The sequence below is a fragment of the Camellia sinensis genome, chromosome 5 (assembly GCF_055761805.1).
Source record: "Camellia sinensis isolate YWXY chromosome 5, ASM5576180v1, whole genome shotgun sequence".
Lineage (NCBI taxonomy): Eukaryota > Viridiplantae > Streptophyta > Magnoliopsida > Ericales > Theaceae > Camellia > Camellia sinensis.
In genome coordinates this window covers 33,617,423-33,642,981 of record NC_138965.1, presented here as the reverse complement: position 1 = coordinate 33,642,981, position 25,559 = coordinate 33,617,423, and the positions used below count along the sequence as shown (strand labels likewise).

General features: G+C 36.2%; 1 protein-coding gene and 1 long non-coding RNA gene across 3 annotated transcripts; both read left to right on the top strand.

The window, feature by feature from the left end:
- The first annotated feature begins 1,352 nt into the window (after positions 1–1,352).
- On the top strand, positions 1,353–25,353 carry LOC114288088 (uncharacterized). Its single transcript, XM_082871669.1, has 13 exons — positions 1,353–1,377; positions 3,171–3,291; positions 8,490–8,564; positions 8,663–8,734; positions 9,747–9,912; positions 10,044–10,277; positions 18,578–18,678; positions 18,765–18,932; positions 19,233–19,426; positions 20,691–20,743; positions 20,935–21,244; positions 22,118–22,353; positions 24,789–25,353. The coding sequence occupies exons 1-13, from the start codon at positions 1,353–1,355 to the stop codon at positions 25,227–25,229; spliced, it is 2,196 nt and encodes a 731-aa protein (XP_082727795.1). The 3' UTR covers positions 25,230–25,353.
- LOC145788975 (uncharacterized) lies at positions 10,482–16,163 on the top strand. 2 transcript variants are annotated; one of them, XR_014329335.1, is made up of 4 exons: positions 10,482–11,069; positions 11,253–11,327; positions 12,919–13,095; positions 15,811–16,163. It is a non-coding gene; the product is annotated as an uncharacterized LOC145788975 (long non-coding RNA). The 2 variants fall into 2 exon arrangements; XR_014329336.1 differs by having other exon boundaries at positions 12,886–13,095.
- Positions 25,354–25,559: the final 206 nt, after the last annotated feature.

Genomic DNA, 25,559 nt, shown 5'->3' with positions numbered 1-25,559 from the left:
AAGTTTTTGGATGTACTGCCTATGTTCATGTTCCCAGTCAATTTCATTCAAAACTTGACCCCCGTGCTATAAAATGTGTTTTTTTGGGTTATTCCTCAAACCAAAAGGGGTATAAGTGTTTTGATCCTCAAACCAAGAAATTTCATGTGAGTATGGATGTGTCATTTGTGGAAACAAAATCCTACTTCCCTAACAATTCTCTTCAAGGGGAGACAAGTGGAGTAGAAGACAATTTTTGAGATATTTCTATCCCACTCCCCAATGTCATTTATTCTACACAAAAACCACATCTGTCTGATAATGATCACTTAAGAGAACCAAGTTCTTTGGTGCCTAGTCAAGAAGATTCTTGTTTAGGGGGAGAAGTACTACAAAATGATCTAAATTCTGAGCTTCAGGTTTATACTAGGAAGCGATTTCATCTGAGGAATAATGACCCGAATGTTCATCCTAATGATCCGAATGTCCACCCGAGTTCTGGCATCGAAATTTTTGGTAATCCTATTCCTTCTATTTCCGACCTTGATGTTCCTATAGCAATTAGGAAAGGTGTCCAAAATTGCATTAAACATCCTATTGCAAATTACCTCTCCTATCAAAGACTGTCTAAAAACCATAGAGCTTTCACATCTAGGATTTCACACTTGTTTGTTCCAAGGAATATACAGGAAGCATTGGATTATCCGAATTGGAAATTAGCAGTCATGGAGGAGATAAATGCTTTAAGGAGAAGTGGTACTTGGGAGATAGTTGATCTAACCAAAGACAAGAAAATAGTTGGGTGTAAATGGGTGTTTACGATAAAATGTAACACAGATAGAAGCGTTAAGAGATACAAGGCGAGACTGGTGGCTAAAGGCTTCACTCAAACTTATGGGATCGACTATCAGGAGACGTTTTCTCCTGTTGCTAAAATAAATTCCATCAGAGTACTGTTATCTCTTGCAGTAAATTCAGATTGGCCTCTATATCAACTTGACATTAAAAATGCATTTCTCAATGGTGATCTTGAAGAGGAGGTGTTCATGAGCCTACCGCCGGGATTTGAGCAGAGACTTGGTAGCGACAAAGTATGCAGATTGAACAAGTCATTATACGGACTCAAACAATCACCAAGAGCGTGGTTTGAACGCTTTGGGAAGGCAGTTATCAGTTGTGGCTTCTCGCAGAGTCAAGCAGATCACACAATATTTTATAAACATTCAAAAGACAATAAAATTGCAATTTTGATTGTTTATGTTGATGACATCATTTTAACTGGTGATGATGAAGCAGAGTTAGCAGCCCTCAAAGAGAAACTCGCAAAAGAATTTCAAATTAAGGATCTAGGAGCCCTCAAGTATTTCCTCGGAATGGAATTTGCAAGATCCAATGAAGGTATATTCATTAATCAGAGAAAATATGTTCTTGATCTCCTTGGACAAACAAGTATGCTTGGTTGTAAGATGGTAGAGACTCCGATCGAGCCTAACTTGAAGTTACAAGCTGCTAAGGCTGAAGAAGTCAAAGAGAGGGAACAATATCAGCGACTTGTAGGGAAATTGATTTACTTGTCTCATACGCGGCCTGATATTACCTTTGCAGTCAGCATGGTAAGTCAGTTCATGCACTCACCAGGGGCAGAGCACTTTGAGGCCGTTTATAAGATCTTAAGATATCTGAAAAGAACTCCAGGGAGAGGCTTACTGTTCAAGAAACATGGACATCTTCAAGTTGAAGTATACACAGATGCAGACTGGGCAGGAAGTGTTACAGACAGGAGATCAACATCCGGATACTGCTCCTTTGTAGGTGGGAACCTAGTTACATGGCGGAGTAAAAAACAGAATGTGGTAGCTAGAAGTAGTGCAGAAGCAGAGTTCAGAGCGGTTGCCCATGGAATCTGTGAAGTAATGTGGATTAAAAGAATTCTTGAAGAATTAAAGCTTTCTCACCCGACTCCTATGAAGGTCTATTGTGACAATAAAGCAGCTATATCCATAGCTCATAATCCAGTTCTACATGATCGCACAAAACATATAGAAGTGGATAAATATTTCATCAAGGAGAAAATCAATGCTGGCATAATATGTATGACCTACCTTCCAACAGGTGAACAATTAGCTGATGTGCTAACGAAGGGACTACACAAGAAGCAATTTGATAAGCTGACTAGCAAGCTGGCTATGGAAGATATCTTCAAACCAGCTTGAGGGGGAGTATTGGAAATTTGGTTATTATTTAGTCAATATTCTAGGATCAGTTTTTTCCTATGTAAATATAGAAAGTAAAGGCTGTATAAAATTAGGAAAAATAGGAAAGTAGAAGCTGTCAAATATTAGCTTTAATTAGTTTCCTTTTCTGTTGTAATTGCTCTCTTTATAAGAGAGAATCATGTTCTCATTCTTTAAGTGATTAAAATTATATTCCTTCCTCATATTTTCTGAGTGATTCCACCAAAATTACAAACTCAACTTATGAATTTACTCACCTAGGAGCTCCAATCTTTACAAATTATAGTTAATTCTTGAGTGTAGCTCCAAATTCACAAACCTTGAGCCAAAATGCACAAAGATGTCTTTTCTCTCTCTCAAAGTCGGTTCTCTCTCTCTCTAGAGAGCTAATTCAGATTTTGAGCTCATAGCAAGATGTATATGAGTGTAAGTTGGCTTATTTATAGGCTCTTTTAATCAAATGGATTAAGACTAAGTAATGGTACTCCAATTAACCATTCTGAATCCAATTATTTTGATCCGAATAAATTTTCAATTAGATTTCACCATAGGCTCTAAAAATTACGCCAATCACAACGGCGTAGTCAATTTCAGTTTTTGTGACCGATAAGGCCTTCAATTTTCAGTTCATAACAACAAGTTGAACAGATTTTCCTACAGTGAACAGATAGAAATTCAAAACCACATATAATCATATAAATGGCACTCAAAATCATACTAAACACATAATCACAATCATAATTAAGATCAATTAGCATAATGCGGAACAGGGTTATCACAATGATAGTACCTTAAACTAGATATTACTTAGTCAAACGAAATATGCGAAGCCGAGTACTTTTAACTGTTCCTTTTGTTTTTGGGTTACTGGGCACTGTTGGATTCTCATGTTCCATGCATTGGTTTTCCTTAATCCTCATAAAAATTTTGGGTAAAGATAATTTATGTTGGATGCAGTTGCTGCTCTAAACGCTCTCAAAGAAATCTGGAAGAACACACCACTCAATTGGGTTAGGTTGGATCCGTGTGGCAACAGTTGGGAAGGAATTCGTTGCACCAATTCACGTGTGACATCTATGTAAGTCCCTATTGTGTTTTACCTTTAATGCTTATGGAGAGTTGCTTATTCTACTTTTTGAGAATTAAGAGGTTAATATAAGTTTCAATTCCAAAACATTAGCCGGCGTGGGATTGATTGGTTATCTGTCCGGAGACATTCAAGGGTTGTCTGAATTACAGACTCTGTAGGTCTTCTATTTTCGCTATCCCTATTCTCTCATAAAAAGATCCAATTCCAATTAACTTTACGGAGAATCATTCAGTTAGTGTTATTCATTCGGGACTACTGTGCTTCCTTGGTTATTCAAATTTCAAAAGGCTTCATTCTTGATGAAGTTTAGATCTTAAATATCATTGGCTGTGTGAGGTGCTAATGGGATATTTGCCCATTGCTCTTTATCATTGAACAGTGCTCCTTGTAGATTCTATCTAATACATATTGAGTAGTGGACTACTATGTTCGTTTGCTAACGCTTCCGTTTCCTCTTTTTTTTTATTAAAAAAAAAAAAAAAAAACCAAACACGGAAACTTGTTTGGTATATCATTTTTGTTTTTAAAAAAAATGGAATTGACTAAAATTTTTGGAAACGAAAAAATGGTGTTTTCATTTATTGTCAAAAACAAGTTTTCATTTTCTTTTTTCTCCCCCACCACTGGCCAGCTTGCTGCCAGCAAGCTCCAGCAACCTTTCAGTGACTCTACAGTGACTGCCCGATCACCACTGTGACCTCCGACAACCTTTTGGTGGCCCTCCAGCCACCCCGTGACCTTTGGCCACACTCCAGCCACCCCCCCACCACCAGTCACCACATCCATCCGCCCTCTACTATCGGCCACCACCTCTGGCAACTCACCAAACATGTTTCTCTATTTTGTTTTCAAAACATTTCTGTATACCAAACAAGTTTTTCGTTTTCGTTTGTTACCCTTATTTTTCCCTTCTTTTTTTTTTTTACTTATTCTCTCCTTTTTTTTTTTTTTGGTAAATAAAAAACAGGAAAATGTCAAAGTTAGCAAACGACCTCCAATATTTCATTTTCATTGGAGCTTCTTGCCCATAATGGAATTCATCTTCAGGTCTTCACAAATGTTTGTTAGGACCTAAATTCATAATAAAAACATAACATAATATATGTAGGATCAATGTTTTTAAAGGCGAATGTGTAACGTGAGGTGTTTTACCTCTCACGAGGCGAGGTGTAAGCCATAAGGCATAAGCATTTTGAATTTTAAATTTTAAATTTTAAAATTTAGTAAATAAATTAAATATCTTAAAATAGTCAAAAAATAAATATAAAGGTGTAAATACTTTTCTCCTTAAGGCGTTGAACATTTCATTGCAGGGAATGAAACTTGCCTTCGTTGAAAATGAAATTGAAGTTTTAGTAATTGAGCTTCTCACTTGAGCATTAACTTAGTATTTTTTTCTTGATTGGTCATTTACTTTAATTTTTCTACAAAATATAGTTGCAAAAGGTTTTTTTTTTTTTTTTGCTTTTTTATGCTTAAACCATCTACTAGACTAAGTTTAACAAGATCCTAAGACAACCTTTTCATATGCATACTTCTCATATGCTTATACGCAAAGGCGTACAAGGTGCACCATAGGCACACGCCTCAGATTATGATGCACAAGACTTTGGGGAGTATTGTCACACTCCAAATCCAGGCATGATCGGTCTTGGCCCACAGGGACTTGGCCCAAGGCATAAGTAAGCCTAAACACGAACTCAATATCACAAGGAATAAATGTAACGATAGTCCAGAAATAAATTAATCAAAACCCAATCCAATGACATGTCACTAGTATAAACGGTAAAACTAGCCATAACCAACTTCCAAAAATATATACTAAATGAAACTCAAACCGCCCATAAAATAAAATAATTCTAAATAAAACTCAATCACAATATATGCACAAATCCGACATAACAAGCTAAAATAAAATAATGAATGTCCTAGAGATCCATGCAATTGAGTCCTCGTTACCCCATGAGTCCACTTAAGTCCTTTTATCACTTGGAAATGATAAACAACGGAGTCAGTTGATAGCTCAGTGAGTAGAAGTATGGCTAATAAATATAGTTTTGAAAATAGGTTTCAATTCCAAAATAAGATATATATCACAGAAACTAGATTGACATACAGTTTTGATAAACACAATTGGTTTCAAAAAGAAGGTTCCACAGTTCAACAACTAAAATACTCATGTCTCTCAAGAACATAACACATGACATTCTTCACTTAAAACAGATTACAACATGATCATCAATAATTTTTTGGGTACCAAGAATAACAAGTAACACGTCACAAAGTTCTCAAGGCAATAAGCTCGTTGGATTCAATATCGAACCAAGAGTCATCCTTGGAGTGGCAACCTGGTCCTTTTCTCTAAGATGATCTGATTGAAGGTCACTTAGCCTAGCCCAGGTATTTTCTTTACAATCGTTGAGCACTAAAGTCATCACAGCCCAACCCGGATCTGTTCCCTAGTGGCCAGAGTCATCACACACAGTGGAATAATTTCCCTGGACTTTTATATACAGATGGTCCTAATAATTAATACAATTTAATTTCGCAAAACATGGTAGTTCACCATTATAAACATGAGACCATAACAAATAGCTTACAATATGCCAAGTTTACACATATTTCAGAAATAATTTAATTCTATTGATAATATAATAATTTATCAAAATAGTTTAGTTCTGAAACAACAATTTAATTTTCCAATAGTTCAGGATAGGGGAACATTTATAAAAATATGTAGCATGCAACTACTCACCTAAATAATGAAAACGGAATAATGTAATCCTCGAATAGAGTATAAAAGTCCAACTAGTGCCTTGAACCAAGTATGAAAACTACACATCACTACTAATGCAAAAATACTAAAAAAAATAACAAACTAAGTACCCAACACTAAAGCGCACTAACACAACTCAACTCCACTCACCGTTACTCTTAAATAATACCTAAGTTCATGTTCTTCAAGGTCTAAAATTACTCAAGACATGGGTTCAGATTGAAACTTAATTAAAAGTAATTTTAAGATAAAACAGAGTTTTAAACAAGTTTTCTCAATCTATTCACTGACTTTGAAAATTAAAAACCCACTCCACACTGTTCAAAAAATTCCAAAACCCTCCAGATATCAACTAATATATCTAAGTTTCAAATCCAGTTGGTTTTACTTGATTTGCTTATCAAAATAATTATTTACAATTAATTATATCCAAACAGGTCGCTTTCTGCAGCACTTTAAAGAAATTAATGGTTCTCTTAATATACCCGAGCAATCAATGCAAGGCTAAAAATGTAAAAAACTAGACTCATAACCGGTTCTAATGATGCTGATTTGATAATTTTCAGATTTATACCCAAAGAGAACAGGACTTCCGAAGTTACTGTTTTGTACTAGTTTTCTGGATAAATTTAAATGCATCAATTTATATGGATTTAGACTCTCAAAAGTTATGAAATAATCTAGTATGAAATTCAATATTTAATTAAGCTACTGTAAAAAATTCAACTTCAAATTCTTTTGTTTACTATATTTTTCTGATTTTTAAAGTTAATAACTATGTGCAGAATTTTACAATTATAAATTTCACCCTCAACTTTATGTATCTGTTTAATTCCTCAAACTACATAAAAAAAACATGACTTTCACAAATAGTGGTGGCCAAGTACTCTTACCTATCCCACGTTTCACTCACAAAGCCCATCATTACAAGCAAAAACACTCATTGAATATAACACATGCCATATACTTATTTTCTATGAATCCACTAGACCATTACACTATTCCACACTAACTACTAGCGTGATAGATATTCAAGCCACCTAATCAGTTAACCCTTCGTTCCTTTTTATTCCAATTAATTCACTGAAACATATATACAAAATAACTATATTTACAGAACGTTGGTTCCTACCTTAGAGATGGAGTTATTAAAGTACCAAACTATAGTTCTTCAATTTTCACCAAAAGTTGAGCCTGTCTCCTCTTCTCTCTAGACTTCACAGCTACTAATTCACTATTATGAGAGTTTAGGGTGACCCAAACACTTTATATAATCTGACTCTCTTTTCTTTTTTTTCTTTTCTTTTATTATTATTATTATTATCTTACCTTTTAACTATAGACTTGGATATAAAATAATTATTTCAAGTTTAAACTTAATTAAAATACCTTCCAATAATATTTAATTTTCACTTTAAGATTTACCCACAAAATATTTGAGATTTATAAAATTATTATTATTTATTTATTTACTTTATTTTTATATTCGGGTTCTCACAAGTATAGCCTAAAATTCAAATCCTTGATGTGTTTTACCTTCACCTCGAGGCGAGGCGAGCCCCAGTAAAGCCTTTTAAAACTTTGTGTAGTATATGGCACCACGGATAATAACATGGCAATTATATGTCTTCTTGCTTTGTTGTAATGCCTTCTCTCTCTCTCTCTCTCTCTCACTCACACGCGCGCACACACACACACAAATGTATGGTGACACTCACTAGATTGGTGTCACCTAAGAAGCACAGTGTATGGATACGGATATGGCCACGGACAAGGATGCAGACACGGGACATGACAATTTCAAAAAAATAGAGACACAGATATGTCAGAGACTTGGCAATAAAATATGTTTTCATATATTTTTATTTGCTATTTAGATTAATATTACATACATAAACAATCAATATTAACAAAAACTAACTCTAATTCTATATTTTTTAAAAAAAAAAAATTTTAACTCTTACAGTTTATATCTTTTTTTATGGATGATCTATTAAGTATTTAAATCTAAAAAAACAAATAATAAACATTCAACATTCATCAAAAGCACTAAATAAAATAGGGAAAAAGATAACTTTGCATGTCCCTAGTGTGTTCCCCGAAAATAAATTAATTAAGGAGACACGCCATGTGGTGCATCCCATGCATGTCCCTACCGTGTCCGCGTGTCCCCGAAGTGTCCATGTGTCCAACATGGACATGGCACTTGTTTTGAAGTGTCGGTGCTCCATGGGGTGTCACAGTTCATATTTGAATTAAATGCCTGATTGATGTGGTATAAAACTCTACCTAGACAGTGTATCCTGTTTTACTAATAATAGCTATTTGGGAATGTCTTTGTTTATTCTCCTCTTTACTTCCACATAAGAATCGTTAAAAGTAACTTCTGACTATCAGCTTGTGCATATAGGGATCTATCATACAACAACGGTTTGACAGGATCTCTTCCTCAATCAATTGGAAATTTGACTAAGTTATCAAACCTGTAAGAATTTTTTTATATTGTTGTTACACTATGCTGAATCTGTTGATTACTAAGGTCAGTACCCCGATACAAACCAATTACTTCTACTTGCATCTCAGGATCCTGATTAGTTGCGGTTTCAGTGGTCCAATTCCTGAGACAATAGGATCTCTGCAGCAGCTGAGCATTTTGTAAGGATTTGGACTTTGTTATTTATGTTTACTGCGAGAATCAATATATTTGAAAGCTTAATATGGAAGTATTAGCAATTATTAGGCTCACATTCCTCGTGACATGATTCCATTCTCTGACATAATGATGGAATGACAGAAATCTAAATGAACTTGGTATACGTTCAAGTTATTAGATAAATTGTTTAGTCTGTGGTTGTTAGAATTTTACAATGCACGATTTGATTCGTGTAATTAATTGATTGAATCGTACAATTCAATTGTGATTCACTGCTATTCAAGCGATCCAGTTTTGCTTGCATAATGCATGGAATGGCATCGTTTTCACAAAATAAAAAAAGAGATATTGATATTTATTTCATTTTAAATACTATGTGTTTTTTTATATGTATATACATATCTAAAATTATATATTATGCTAAATAAAGTGAATTTTACAATTCACAATTCATTATTTTAGCAGAACGATTCACGATTCAATTCACGATTTGACAACAATGCTCTCAAGTGATTGACATGATCAGTAAAATGAGGACATTAACTACGACCTTTTACGTACTTTTGACACAATACTTGGCTGCTCTTTCCATAATTTGATCTTAAATGTTTCCTTTACAAAATTTTCCATTGACAATTTGATAGTATTGCAAAATGTTATATTTCTTTCCACAAATTATTTGGGCCATATTTATTATTTGGGCTTCCTATAAAATCCTAATATTTGCACCTTTCAAGCACAAATGCTCCCACACCCTCTGACTTCTCCAGGTGAACCTACTTACTCCCTCTTCATGCTTTTAAAAGATGAGAAAAAATTGAGCGTGAAACCATTTTTTGGTCCTTTAAATCTTGCATCAAAAACTTCAATCTTTTAATTTATATCATGATGTTTCTATTCCAGACATTTTCTGCTGAACTGTGCATGTACTGAATTTTCTAGTATGGCTTACCTTTTATTGTGCATTTGCATGCTTTGGCCTATATTTCAATTATTTCATTCTGTGTTCTACAGGTCTCTGTCTTCCAACAGCTTCAGTGGACCAATTCCACCTTTAATGGGTAATCTCTTTAATCTTTATTGGTTGGATCTGACTGGCAATAAGCTTTCTGGAACCATCCCTATCTCTAATGGGAGCACACCTGGTCTGGATAAGCTAGTTAAAGCAAAGCACTTGTATGTCTAATCTCTCTCTCTCTCTCTCTCTCTCTCTCTCTCTCTCTCTGTGTGTGTGTGTATGTATTAACTAAAAATCTATTTGTTGTTTATTTCTATACACTAATGACCTTAGATTCTCTATACTATTCACAGTCGTTGTGGAAGCAATCAGCTCTCTGGCGAAATCTCATCTTAGCTTTTCAATTCAAATATGTCTCTGATATATGTGTGAGTTCCTTTGAACCAGCTATTTATTCACGAGTCTCTGGTATGCACTTGAATGACAGAACAACAGGTTATGCATTTATGCAGTTTGCTTACCCGTATGGCAAGTATAAGCAACACGCTTTCATGGTGACAAAGAGAACAACATTTGTTACGAGAATAGTATTTTATGCATTTGAATGAATTCACATATAATGACAAGTCCCACTCAATTTTGCCTTTTAACTATTGACAGAATGGGTGTTCTCTTCTTTTTTTAATTTTATAATATGATGAGGAATGTTGGAATGAATTTCTGGGCAGTCCCATTTCTCTCAATCTAGGCCCTAATTTCAATGTCATCTTGTGAATTAATTTGAGCAGGGTTTTTAATAACAATGAACTCAGTGGCAAGATTCCTTCAACGCTAGGACTACTGCAGACTTGGAGATATTGTGAGTATCTCTATCACATACCCAATTAAAATCATAATAAGATGCTAGCTGTGATTACCCATTAAATTTTTTGAATTGAGTATATAGTGTTGGCAATGGATTTTCCTGGATATGGACTCATTGGTAGACCTATCCCATTGAACTTCAACACCTTGTACATTTAATGAGCTGTAGGCAGACAAAAAGAAAAACTTTTTCATTTTAAGATTAGTTTAAAAAAAAATGCTTCTACTAGTTTCCAGGAACTCATTGTTAGACCTATCCTATTGAACTTCAACGCCTTGTACATTTAATGAGATGTAGGCAGAGAAAAAGAAAGACTTTTCCATTTTAAGCTTAGTAAAAAAAAAAAACAAGCTTCTATACTCGTTTCCAGGAAGTTAGCTTATCCTGCATTAGGTTTTCAGCTTTACGGCCTTTACTTTGAGAGACTTTTGATTTTTCACTTCAGGTTCTTGTCGAACAATCAACTGACTGGCCCTTTGCCCAATTTTACTGGCTTGAATTCTCTCTACTACGTGTAAGTTGTAACAATCTTGCTTACTTAGGAAAAAAGGCATCATGATTGTCAAGCATTTCATTAATGGATGTTTTGTTAATTCCTTGTTTTTGTCCTTCCAAAGCTGATGCACTTTTCCCATTATCATCTCGTTTTCATAATTATGTTCAATACATGCTACTTTAACCAAAATATTTCTTGCAGGGATTTAAGCAATAATACTTTTGACAAGTCAGATTTTTCTCTGTGGGTCGAAACCTTACAGTATTTGGAAACATTGTAAGTCTCTCTCTCTCTCTCTCTCTCTCTCTCTCTCTCACAACAAACATACATGCATGCACTCACATACAAACACAACATAGCAAAATTTCTTTGAACTATTTAAGGTATGCTATTGGGGTCCTTTTCCATTATTTAGCTTTGTCTAGGGCCTTATATTTTGTTGCATCATAGTGGATTGGTTATCATGCCTCTTCAATCATGTGTTTTGGCCTTCTCCTTGTCTTTTGAAGTCCTTTAACTTGAAATATTTCCGTCCTCACTGGTGTTTGCTTGGTCTTTGCTGCAGACAACCGAAACATTGCAGTCATCTATCTTATAATATTCTCAATTTTGGGTAAATGAACTTGTTTCAACCAATCTTTTGTTCTCTGCCACTTATTCATCCAGGCATATTGCATTTCAGCTAAGAAAGTTATAGAAAATGTGCTTCGGATAGCCTACACATTATGCAACAATGCATGGCAATGTTGATGACGTTATAGACCTCTCAATTTACGCTCTGTTTGGCAACAACTAAAAAAATCACATTTTTTAATAAACTTTTTGTCTCAAGTGATTTTTGTTTTTAAACTTTTCAGGTCCATCTTGTTTAGGAGGATCTAAAAAGTTAGAAATCATAATAATAATTTAAAAATCCAAAAAAGTTTACTAAAGACAAGATTTTTTCATCAATCTTTTTTTTTTTTTGGTTGTCGTCATTATTGAACTTTTTTCCAATTTTTTTGGGGTTTTTTTTTAATAAACTTTTCAGGTTCATCTAATCTAGTAGAACATAAGAGTGTAAGTTTTTCTTGAGAACTTTTTTAAAAAATGTTCACTAAAGACGCACCTAGTCTTATATGTATATACGATAGAGAACATGAAGAATGTTTCTATCTTTTCCCTTCCTGCAAGTTGCGCAACATTGTCTTAAAAAAATGAAGACAGGGAGAACATGTGTTAAGGTGATTAGGAAGGATGATTTCCATAAACTTAACTGATGATATGACTTTAAATAGTGCCAACTAGTGGAAATTGATTCATGTACCTAACCCCAAGTAATTGGAACAAAGGCTTGTTGAGTTGAGCTGGAGTTGGTATGACTTCTAACATGACATGACTTGATATCTAAGAAGCATCGACACGGACACATGACACAAACACACAGACATGCCAATGTTCAAAAAAATCACGACACGCCAATTTTCTTTTGTTATTGTATCCTAAGTTATTTAGTTCAAACTTATAATTAGTTTCATGTGTGTCTAATCGGTGGAAACGTATGTGTTCCGAGGGTCCAGATCTAAAAAAATTTTGAAAAAATAGAACACGTTTTGATGAGTGTCGGGCACGTGTCGGGAAGTGTCCAACGAGTGTCGCTGTCCAACACAGACACGACACGGACACGCCACATTCTTAGAAGTGTCCGTGCTTCTTAGCTTAATATCATACAAAAACTAAATTTATAGTATTTCTCATTCTCTTCTATTTTTTGTTTTTTGGGTGAGTCAAGTTTCTAGGATTTTGTGAGAGAAGTTTGAAAAATGAACTCACTTATTTTCTTTGTTGATGTCAGCTACCTAAACATTTTAAGGTAAAATTGATGTAGGCATCAATCTTTCAATTTTGTGCATGCAATTTTGCAAAGAGCTTCAGCTAAAATGAGAAGGTTCAGAGCACTACAATTATGTTTCCACTAGCATTTTACTGGTAGAGTGATGGAAAACACAGGACTTCAAGGTCAAATTCCAGTTGCCTTCTTTAGCCGTCTGCTGTTAACGAGAGTGTGAGTATCAGTTTAATCTCATATACTACATTTCATATAATCATCTAGAATCCACAGTAATAAAAAATGTAACCTCCCTGGGTTCTAACTATAGCGATCCCGGTATTCCCTGCTATTGTTTAACCGTAATCCGGACTCGGTTCCGTGGATTCGTTGTTGTTTTATTCTCATTTCTATCCCTTACTCTTTGTGTTAGAGTTTTGGGTTGTGTTGGGCAAGTTGGGAATAAGTTGGTTGTGTTTTAAAACTTAGAATTTTTGCCCAGGTTTTGGTCTCTACGCTCAAGCAGCGATTTGACGCTCGAGCGGGTTTTTGTTGTTGCCTTTCCGCTCGAGCGGCAGTTGGGACGCTCGAGCGTGAATTTCCTCCTCTCAGCATTTTGGTCGTCTGCAGAAAATTCGGGGAGAGTGCATCCGGCGCTCGAGCGGATCTTTGGACGCTCGAGCGTGAACCTGTGTCTGACGCTCGAGCGGGGTGTTGTACGCTCGAGCGGACCTGTTTTATATCAGTCCGTGAAATCACTTTTTTGATCACTTTTTGATTTCCTTTCTCTCTCTTACTTTTTCAAAACCTCCATTGGAGAGCACCTCACTCTAAAACCTAACTTCTCTCTTAGGATTGATCTAGCTAGAGTGTTTTCCTCACCTTGGGCCTTTGTAAGAAGTGTGTTGATCGTCGAGGACTTCGTTGTGATCCAAGAAATTTGGGATTTGGAGCACTTTGATTTCGGGTCATCTTCTCTATTTGAGTTCTTCATTTGAGGTAGGGATTCTCCTTGTTCTTTTTCAATACTCCGTCTACAGATAGACATGTGGTAATTTTTGTATTGCATGAAATTGTATCACGTTGGATTTGTTTGAAAATCATGAAATAAACCTAGGGTTGGTTGTGTAGAGAATGGGTTGGCTTCATTGATTGTTGTCTTGGCTAAAATAAATATAAATTAGCATATTGTAGTTAAATAAGGAAAAGCCCTAAATTATATTTTGGTTGAGTAAATTATAATGGGGGTTTGTTGACCATTGTGTGTAAATCTCTTTTGTCAAATGAGTGTGGTAAGGGTGTTAATACCTAAAGGATTAACCATGGCTTGGGAATTGATTTCATGGAAACAAGATTAGTGGAGTTGGTTTTGTGATAACAAAAAGGAAATGGAATCATTTTTTGTGAAAATGAGGGAAGTGTTTTCGAAATAAGTTTGAGAATTGGATTGTGGTATCTTGAGTGTTGAACACACATGTAGAAGTTGTATCTTTAACTATCATGTTAATATTGTTGTTGGGTTCGTGATTCATGATATTTGAGTCTTTTAATAGATGTACTAACTATATGCATCTAGAGGTTTTGTCCTTGGTCATCGGTGGAGGATGACACGGTTGTGTAGAATTGTCGGGTATGCATTGTGCCATAGATTAATTGAACATCGTATGTGATGAAGTGCTAGATACATTATATATATGTATATTTGCTCGGAAGGAGATAGTCATGTGTTCCTATATTTTAACACATTGCTGGTGTCTTGATAGTTTATGTATATGCATTATACATGTTGGTTATGCCTTGATGTGCTGTGATTGTTGGTGTTATACCCCGCGCTTATAATCAAAGGTACCGTTACCTTCCAGCTAGCGCCTGGAGAACTGACTGCGCTAATAATCGAAGGTACCATACCCCTCCAGCTAGCGCCTGGTAAACTGGCTTGTTGTTAATGTTGTTGAGTGGGGTGTATTGTTGGCTTACTACGCACATAGCTAGTAGAGTGAAATGGGATTGTTGTTGTTTCGTTGTAACTGAAAATATCATGGATTTGATTGGTTACAGTTCGGAGGACCGAGTTGCTCCATTGGTTGATTGTATACATGTTGGTGGGTCGTAAATTTATATTTTTACAAAGATATGTATGTATAGTTATGATAGAAATGGAAACGAACCAAAATGTCATTTTTGTCTTTTGGAAAGTGTGGAGAAGAACGAATGTTTTATAGATAAACATGTTTGAAAAGGTACATCTGAGTATGTATAGGAAATGGAAGAGGGTATCGGGCTTAGTGAGATTATTTCCTAAGTATTTGTTAATGTTATGAAAGATTGGGAATGGGGATAAATGAAAGGAAAAAGGAAAGACAAACCACTTGTAGCGTTGAATGAAACGGTTGTTTTCGAGAAAAGTTCATATATATATATTTTGTATAAACTGTCACATTACTATTCTAGTACGAGAATGAGTGTTCATGATCATAGCTATCTGTAAGTTGTTATTGTTGAGGATCATGTTGAGTTCCCTACTGGACTATATGTTCATCCCACGTTGTTGAATCTTTTTCAGGTATTAAGCAGGTTGAGCTGCAAGATTTGGATCTACTTATTTACTGGCCATGGGGCCTCAGTTATGTTGGCGGAATGCCATTGTTGTAAAAGGGTTACACCCTTCTTCTTGTATCTTAAGTGATGTAAGCCCAAGGGCAATTTATTAAGTATGTTCATGTAATATTTACTTTGCATACAAATGAGAGTATTGTTAATCACTTCTACGGATTGAATGTATGAGTTCATTTTCCGTATGTTATCCTTGAAATTGAATTAAGTTAATGAATTTGGTAATGACTTCGAGTAATAAAAAATGGGGCGTGACACTAACATTATTGATTCTGATTTGTATATCTTAGATGATGCCCACTATAAAAAAAATCAATTTTCTTTGGCATGTCATGTCAGTGTATTGAGGAACAACCGCCTGAATGGCACTTTGGATAGCAGCTCCAGCTATAACAACCAACTGCAACTTATAGATTTGCAGAACAATTCCATAAATGACTTTGTGCCGGGAACGCAATTTAAGTCTGAGTTAATGTAAGTAGTAAGACAGTTTGGCCATTCCATCAGTGAGATGAAGTCAAAGAACTAAATTAGTTCCTTTTCTGGAAGTTATACGCTTGTGTGTTTGGATCATGAATTTGGGTAAGGATTTGGAAAGGGAAAGGAAAAGGCAAGGGAAATCAAGAAAAATTTTAGCTTATATTTCATTTACATTTTCCTTTTCCTTTCCGAATTAGTTCCTTTTCTGGAACTCACACACACCCTAAGCCATAGCTCTTAATTCAACCTCTGTATTGGATCGCGCAACTACATTTTGTTTCTTGCTTCTCCAAGTGACTAGATTTCCTCCAACAAAAAGTACAATAGCTAGAGGTTAATCGTCTATCAGTGATTGAGCCAGCCCAATCAGCATCTGTATATGCCTCCACACTCAAATGACCATGTTTGGAGAAATAGAGACCTTTTCCTGGAGAAAACTTCAAGTACCGTAGAATCCGCATAACTGCCTCTAAGTGACTGGCACGTAGAGCATGCATAAACTGACTAACCATACTCACGGCAATAGTAATGTCAGGACGTAAATGAGATAAGTAAATAAGCTTACCCACTAGCCTCTGGTACCTCCCCTTATCTACAAGCTCACCTCCTTGATCCTCACTAAGCTTCAGCCCAGGCTTTAGTGGTGTATCATAAGCTTTACTGCCAAGCATTCCAGTTTCTCTTAGCAAATCAAGCACATACTTCCTCTAACATATGAAGATACCATCTATGGACCGAGCAACCTTAATACCTAGAAAGTAGTTAAAGCTGCTTAAGTCTTTGATTTCAAACTCATTGGTCAAATATTCCTTTAACCTAGGAACCTCAACATCATCTCCTGTGAGTATAATATCATCGACATAGACAATAAGAGCTATCGTCTTACCATGGGAGGAGTGTTTCACAAACAAAGTATGGTCAGCTTGACTCTGTTGGAAACCATATCACAGCATAGACTGAGTAAATCTCTCAAACCAAGCCCTAGGAGACTGTTTAAGGCCATAAAGCGACTTGCGTAGTCGGCACACTTTTCCTTTGGTTTTAACATCCTTAAAGCCTGGGGGAATGTCCATGTATAATTCTTCTTCCAAATCAGTATGGAAGAAAGCATTCTTCATATCAAATTGATGGAGAGGCCAGTCGAGATTGGAGGCAAGGAAGAGAAGGACTCTGACAGATTAGTATAGGAGACAAAATGAGAAATAGGATGTTGAGTACACGAGCTAACCCCCTTCCTATTAGCAATGGGAACATCTAGATCAAATAGAGCTACCTGGAGTTTCAGCAGAAGAGGATTCTGGACACTTATCAGAAGGAGAAAATAGCAGTGGATACTCCGAATTAGTCTCTTGTATCCAAGTAACTTGTTTTCTATCTCTGTCCCTGACATAAACTTTGCCATCTTTTACTATTGTTTCAGATTTCGACTCAACAGGCCCAATAGCTGAGTCACCCTGAACATCTTGCTCAATCACGGATACAGGAATCGCTTTACACCAAGGCTCCCCCTGAAAGGATGACTGGGGCACCACGGAGGACAGGAAGTAGGACTGAGACTCAAAGAAAGACACATCCATAGAGACAAACCATTTCCGAGAGGGGGAATGATAACACTTGTAGCCCTTTTAGGTGGCAGAGTAACTGAGGAAGACATAGCGAAGAGACCGAGGATCCAACTTATCACGGGTAGGAGAATGGTTATGAACAAAGCACATACACCCAAAGGTTTTGGGAGGAAGGGAGAAACTAGAAGAGGGGGACTCTAACAAAACCTGAAGAGGAGTGTGTTTGTGAAGAACTTGGGTAGACAGACGATTGATGAGGTAGGCTGTCGTAAGAACAGCTTCCCTCCCAATAGGAGCGAGGAACACGCATTTCAAAGGTCAGACAACGCGCAATATCCAGAAGATGGCGGTTTTTACGCTTGACACCATTCTATTAAGGGGTATTGGTACAAAAAGTTTGGTGAATAATACCATGAGTGGCAAAATAGCTGGCAAGGCCAGAGTCAATGTATTCCCCCCCATTATCAGAACGCAGAATTTTTACGACCCCAAACTAAGTACAAATCATTTTATGAAAATTTTGAAACACAGAAAAAACCTCACTTTTGTCCTTCATAAGATATACCCAGATGGTCCTAGAATAATCATCAATAAAGGTGACAAACCAACGTTGACCCTTTAAAGATACAAAACGAGAGGGACCCCATACATCATGATGAATCAATGAAAAAGGAACTAAACTTTTATTAATGGATAGAGCAAAAGAAACTCTATGTTGCTTGCCAAGTTGACACGACTCACAATGAAACTCAGAAACATGATGTTTCAAAAAAACTGAAGGATAAAGATGTTTAAATAACAAAAAAGATGGATGCCCAAGACGACGGTGCCACAGCCATAAGTCTTCCTTGGTAGAGGGTAACTAAATGGAGGAATGAGCTTGCTTGTCTGCTTGATCCAGGATATAGAAACCATTCGTCTACCACTGCCAATCATCTTCCTCGTGATAAGGTCCTGAAACAGACAATGATCAGGAAAAAAGCTCACACTACAATTTAAGTCCCGAGTAATACGACTCAAAGACAAAAGATTAACACTAAAATTGGGAACATATAATATAGGAGACAAAGGAAGGGAAGCAGTGGCATGAATTGAACCTTTCCCAGACACAGAAGAAATGGTACCATCAACAATACGAACTTTATCCTGGCCTGAAGAAGGGGTATATGCTGAGAACAAATCAGAAGACCCAGACATATGGTCTGAAGCACCAGAATTGATAATCCAAGGCAATGTTTGATGAAATAGGAAAGCACTTGAAGAAGACGCTAAATTACTTGAATTGGCAAAGTTACCTGATGAAGAACTAGATGCCCGACGGTCTAGCAAGTGGCGAAAAGCAACCTCCAACTCAGAATTAGAAAAACCAGAGATATCAGTAAAAGAAACATTCAGAGCTGGGGCTGTGGCTCAACTGTATCACAATGATTGGCTCGAGCATTGGGCCCTCGGCCTCTAGACTGACCGGGGTGACCCCCAAAAGAACCAAAACAATCTCCACGACCCCCAGATGGTGGCCCATGCAACTTCCAACAAGTTTCATAGGTATGGCGAGGGCGATGACAATAGTCACAGAAGAGTGTATCCTTCTCAGAAGGAGGACGGGAACCACGATCCCCATCTCTAGAGGCTGCAAAAACTAGGGCAGATCGGTTAGAAGAGGTAGCCGGAAGCATAGCAGAATGGCAACTCTCCTCATTCTACACAAAAGTAAAGGCTTCCTGAAGAGAAGAAAGCGCATCCATGCGAAGGACTTGCTCCGAACCGGATCATACTCCACATTGAGACCTTCCAAGAACTTGAAGACCCGCTCTTGTGCCACAAACTTCCGGTAACCAACAGAATTAGTGAGACAGACAGGTTTTTAATCCTGAAGGTGATCAAGTCACTTTCACCCATTGTTAAGGAAGGTAAAATACTGAAGAATAGTCTTCTCACCTTGTACAGACCTTTCAATGGAGCGACGTAATTCAAACGCCTGGGAGAAGTTCCCCTTCCGAGAGTAAGTGGTAGCCACGGCCTCCAAAATATCCTGGGCAGTGTCCATAGAGAGATAGGCCTCTCTGATTTTTGGAACCATAGAATGTATCAACCAACCCATAATGAGGGAGTTGGTGATCTCCCACTGATCATAACTCGGGTCCGTAGTGGTGGGTGCCTATATCCTGCCATCAACATACCCTATCTTCCCTCTGCTCTTCAAGAAAATAATCAGATTCTGCGACCACGCTAGATAGTTCTGACCATTGAATGGAGAAGTGGTGATTTTAGAGCCAAGGTTGGGATTATCAATCATAGTAGAAGGTATAACGGAACTCTCGGTCTTAAGCGGCTAAAAGTTGTTGACTCACTAGTGAAATTGGCCATGAATATTCTACTAAGCAACCCTCAAAACTCAATACCTGCCACAAACTCGGAAGATGGTGGAGGAACAAGTACAATAGTAACTGGAAAATCATAAAAAAAAATTATTTTTCGCTGCATTTTTTTCTTTTTCTTTTTTTTGTTTTTTTTTTTGTTTTTTGTTTTGGTGGGTCTGTTCAAAGAAAATAGAGACAATCAGAGAATAAAGAGAGAAGAAAGAAAGAAGACGAAGACCGACTATAGGGTCACGAGAGCACCAGTCGATCAACCAGCACTAGGCGACCAACCAGGTGACCACGACGACACCAGGCGACCAACCAGGTGCTGCCGACAAGCCTAGAGGAGCAGGCTAAGGCTGCCGACAAAGGCTGCGACTACCATGGGAAAGTCGCCTGACCTGCGGCTACGTTGGGTGGGGTGCGACGAACTCAGACAAGGTGATGAATGACCTGCGTAAGCTAGGGTTTGGTTGTAGATGGCCTTCGGTAGAAGCAAGGTGGTAGGTTCTTCTTATTGTGGCTCTGATACCATGTAAATTGTAAATTTAGAGAAGAGAATAGTTAGAGGTATGAGTGATAGCTCACCCTCTTTTATATTAACTCATTGGCATAATTATAGGAGCATTCTAAGGCATAAAGATACGAAATAGGAAATATTTCTATATTCTAACATTCTATATTCTAACATATACATACATATATGTGTATTTTTTTATTAAAAATGTTAGTAAGTAATAAATTGGGTTAAAAGTTGAATTTAGGGTGTTGGGTTAATTTGTGGTTTAATTTGTTAAATATGTGTTTAAGATAGGGAATTACTTGTATTTGAGGAGACAGAAAGAGAATATACATAGGGGTACTAAGGTAATTTTGGCACTGTTGTTAACGGAGTTAGCTTTGCACTTTAGTCCAAAACATAAGGGGGCTCTCTGCCTATATTTGAACCATAGGGGTGAAGTGCTTTGAGCCAAAACCATGGAACGGTGAAGTGAATTTTGCCCTATTTTTTTATTTTGAGCATTATTCATCAATTTTACAACTTTTTTCTGTAACAGGTTTCTCATCCATCTAGGAATATTCTTTTTGCAAAATATTCCTTGGTGCTGTGTAACTTGCATATTCACAGTTTTCAATTCAACTTACAGGTATATAGAGGAACTCTTCCCACTGAGCAACTGGTTGCCATCAAAGGGGCTCAACGAGGATCTCTGCAGGGTGGTCTTGAATTCAAAAGTGAGCTTGAGCTTCTGTCCAGGGTTCATCATAAGAATGTTGTCAGCCTTGTGGGTTTCTGTTTTGAGCGAGGTGAACAGATGTTGGTGTATGAGTATATTGCAAATGGTACACTAAAGGAGAGTCTTTCTGGTACTTGTTTCCTTATCTTCTCCACCAAAGTAGATACTTATGTTACTTCTTGTGCTTCGGTTGTTTACTTTATTATTAATATAAGGGTAAGTTACACTGACCTCTGTTGGGTTTCAGAGAAAATACAGCAAGCCCAATAATTTGGGCGTAATTATATTGGGTTCCCTTAAGGTTTTAATTCACTCAACATTTAGACCCCTTTTCATCAATTCATTAGTCATAAGGATGGAAAAATGATGTCGTTTCTTTTGCATTTTGATGTATATTTTTTCTTATTTACTCTTGTGTCTTCACACCATTTATATTAGTTCTAGTCATTTTAGCCTTACAAAAAGGGACATCAGTGTAATTATACCAAAATTGTGAGACTTGCTGTGTTTTCTCCAAACTTAAGGGGTGGTCAGTGTAATGACAATTTTTTATGTGCAAGTATTCATGTTCATCATCACTCTTTGTACAAGCAAAATACCTTACCCGAGTTGTTTGTAGCTGAAAAAGCAGTTAAAGAAAGCCTGGAAAGAGTAGAATATGGGATTCACTACCGTTGAAAATGGAAAAGAAATGCTAATCCCAAAGACGCATAGTTTCTCCTCCAAAATTGACTTCTCTAGTTGGGGAACACATTAGATATTTACCTAAACCGTTGGTCCTTAAGCAGATCCCAAGTTAGCCCCAAGCTGTTGCCTCATCTTTCTCAAATCTCAGTTGAAACTCAAATGTTTCACATATTTCCCCTAGCAAAAGGAAAGGGAAAAAATATATTAAAAAAAGGATCCCTAGAGTTAGCTGCACTAACAGACTGACCCCTATGTTTTTGGGGAATATGTGCATTCAACTGACAAGTAATAACTAAAGCGCATATTACATGTACAGGGAAGTCTGGAATCAGGTTGGATTGGATAAGGCAGCTTCGAATAGCCCTTGGAGTAGCAAGCGGTTTGCAATATCTGCATGAACTCGCCAACCCTCCGATCATACATAGGGACATCAAATCAAACAATATCTTGCTGGATCAATACCTAAATGCAAAAGTTTCTGATTTTGGCCTGTCCAAGAGTCTTCTTTACAGCGAAAATTGTCATATTACCACTAAAGTCAAGGGGACAATGGTCAGTAAATTTCCTTTTGAAAGAACAGAAAATTACTATCAATTAGAAGTTGGATAAAGATTTTCAAAGCATCTTAGTCATAGTTAAAATCTATCTATTCTTGAAGTTGTCAGTTCTCAGTTATGAGAGATTCTCAGGAAGCTGGTCTCAACTAGTCATATCCCATTGGTAAATGAAGAACCAAATCAAATAAATTAAAGCCCCGTATTGTGTTTTGATGAAAACAAAAATTGAAACAAGTAATGTAATTTTTTTCCATTAACAGCCATTTCTTTTAAACCTCCCTATATATATATATATATATATATATATATATCTTTATAATAGCTGGTTGAGGTAGAAAAAAATGAAAAAGAGAAAATCACATGGAAGAATATCTTGAAGAAAAAATAGCTATAGGACATTGGGGAATGGGGATTTTTTTCATTATGAACTAAAATTTTAGTACGGAAAGATATTTTGTATTATGACTTGAACATTTTCTACTTTTTTATCAGTCCAATCGCTTACTATGTGCTAGAGGTAACACCATTTCATTAATGAGAAGTGCATCAAAGGTTATAATCCCATAAATTTTATAAGACCTACCTAGTACCTACTATCTGCTATCTACATAACATTGCCCTTGATTGGTTACAAGGCCACCATCGAAATTGGAAACCGATGGATCGTTTTTCACATTAAAAATAAATATTAAAAACCAAGTAGAAACTACTACTCATTAGAATAGCAGTGAAGACCAGTTATCGTTCCAACGGGGACAAAGAGGCTAAGTGTAATTTCAGAATAATTCCTAAATTTATTCAATAAAGATTGTTCAGATGGTGATGACTAAATTAATTAAAAACTAAAAATAAACAAAAGCAATATAAAATTGAGTTGAGATATGGAAGTGAGAATCTCAAGGTTATCGAATTCACCACCAATATTGATTCACTTCATGAAAAATCACTATTATGATGATAATGATGTATTTTGGCTACAAGCCCCAATAACATCTTCAAGAATATTCATACATTCAAATCACGGGCATGAATCATCATCGGTTGGTAGAAAGCGTCTGTGCTAAACTACGGTCATAGGTACGCCTTGTCTTCCCTAGGTATGACTCATTCGATGATTTCAATAAATGCAAAGAAATACCATTATATAACTATGTATTTAAAATCACAAAATTTAATTACATACGGATTTGAATAGAGAACTTATTTGCACTTAAAATCTATAAATGTTATACAATCATCATCATAATAAATCAAATATATGCAGAAAATACAAACTCCTAATTACTTGATTGGGGTTTCATCAAACTCTAATATGGAGAGTCTAGCCACTCATGGTAGAGGAATCCAATGTTTTCAATTGAATCTACATGAAAAGCTCTCTGGATCTCTTTCTCTTTCTTCTCTGTTATGCCTCCCAATACTTGAGGCCCCAAAATCCTCCCCTTTCAAAAGAAAGTGCTAGCTTCCCGTTTTATATGTGCTAAAAACAACCCTAAAAATAATAAAATGTGTAGCAGGTTGTGCTCGAGCGTGTGGCATCTATGCTCAATCACACGGATGCATAATCTTTTTCTCTTCAGCAATGCAAGTGCTCAAGCACTCAGAATTTGTGCTCGAGCACAAAAAGGGAAACTTGTTCGCTCTTTTGAACTTTCTAAAATTGGCTTCAATTTTATGTCCCATCAGGCTTTCAAAATCTCCAAATTAATAGCATCTTAGCATCATGAGCTCAAACACCTACAAAAAAGCAAAAATGCATTAGAATACATCAAAAAACTAGAATAAACATTCAAGCACTTATCAGAAACCCAGGGTAAAACCTGTGGGTCTGAACTCTTTTTGGTCCAATAAATGTAATTTTAGCTTTCTATTATTATTATTATTATTATTATTATTATTATTTTGTTAGGAACTAAATAAGTATTGATTTAGTTTCCAAATACTAATAGGATTTGTTTTCCTAATTCATTTTAGGGTTTTGGTCTATATATTAGGCTTTTGACATTGTATTATTTAGTTTGGAGTTATATTACCAAGAGTATTTTTTAGCTTATGGCCTTTCTTCCTGTTCTTGCTATTCTGTTCTTCATTGGATATGTCATTCATTATAAAAAGGGATGAACGTCATTTTATCTTGTGAAAATATCAAAAAAATGAAAAGTTAGAAAAATAATTGCAAATTTATGACTGTACAAGTGATTAATGCACTAGATTGTGCAAATGAGTGTTGTACTTTCATGAATTTGCAATTACTTTTTTCTACTTCCCTTTTTTTTTTTAATATTTTCCCTTTTTATCTTTGCTAAAAAAGTATCTTAAACAAATTTATGCAGTGGACCCCAGAGGATAGTAGTTTGAGTTCTTTGAAGATCCATGATATTGTTTAGTATTTTGGATTAAAAAGCAGATTTTTTTTTTTTATTGGTGTAGGGCTACTTGGATCCTGAATATTGCATGACCCAACAGTTGACTGACAAGAGTGACGTTTATGCCTTTGGAGTGCTAATGATTGAGCTGATAACTGCGAAACAGCCGATTGAGAAAGGCAAATACATTGTAACAGAGGTGAGACAAAAAATGGACAAGGCAAAGGATCTATACGATCTTCATGAGATTCTCGATCCAAACATTTTGGGCACTGCACTGAAAGGTTTAGAGAAATTTGTGGATTTGGCAATGAGGTGTGTCGAAGAAGAAGCGGGGAGGCCTACAATGGGTGAGGTAGTAAAAGAGATTGAGAACATCATGCAAATTGCCGGTTGGATCCCTAATGTTGACTCGGTGTCCGCTTCAGTTGGTTTTGAAGGGACTAGCAACCATCTTTATAGCGAAGAAAGCCTCATTATTTATAGCAGGGCCTTGGCACGTTAAAAGTTAGTGGCACGTTAAGTCTTATTAAGCATTTTTGTGTAGAACATGTGAGCTTTGTGATGTTTGTACCATGTGGGAAGAACCAAACTATGTATTGTAATGAATTGTTGGCTTTTCTTTCTTTTGTTGGACGGTCTTAGGTGTGTTGCTTGTATGGTAGACTATAAAGAAGGAAAAAAGGGAAAAGTGAAATGAAATCAAAATATTGATGTACAAATTGTGTGTATATTAAGCGAAGTCTTGTCATTTTTCTATAATTAAGCTACTATTTTTTGTTCTAAGCAATCATCCCTCAATTTTCTATTTTATTAAGAAAAGAAAATGTGATTT

Excerpts from the sequence above, each read along its gene's own strand:
- LOC114288088 (XM_082871669.1), top strand. The coding sequence starts at position 1,353 with ATGGAATTTGCAAGATCCAATGAAG. Across the intron at positions 8,735-9,746 it reads CTGCAGCAGCTGAGCATTTT|GTCTCTGTCTTCCAACAGCT; the intron begins GTAAGGATTTGG and ends TGTGTTCTACAG. Across the intron at positions 19,427-20,690 it reads TTCACCCATTGTTAAGGAAG|GGAATTACTTGTATTTGAGG; the intron begins GTAAAATACTGA and ends TGTTTAAGATAG.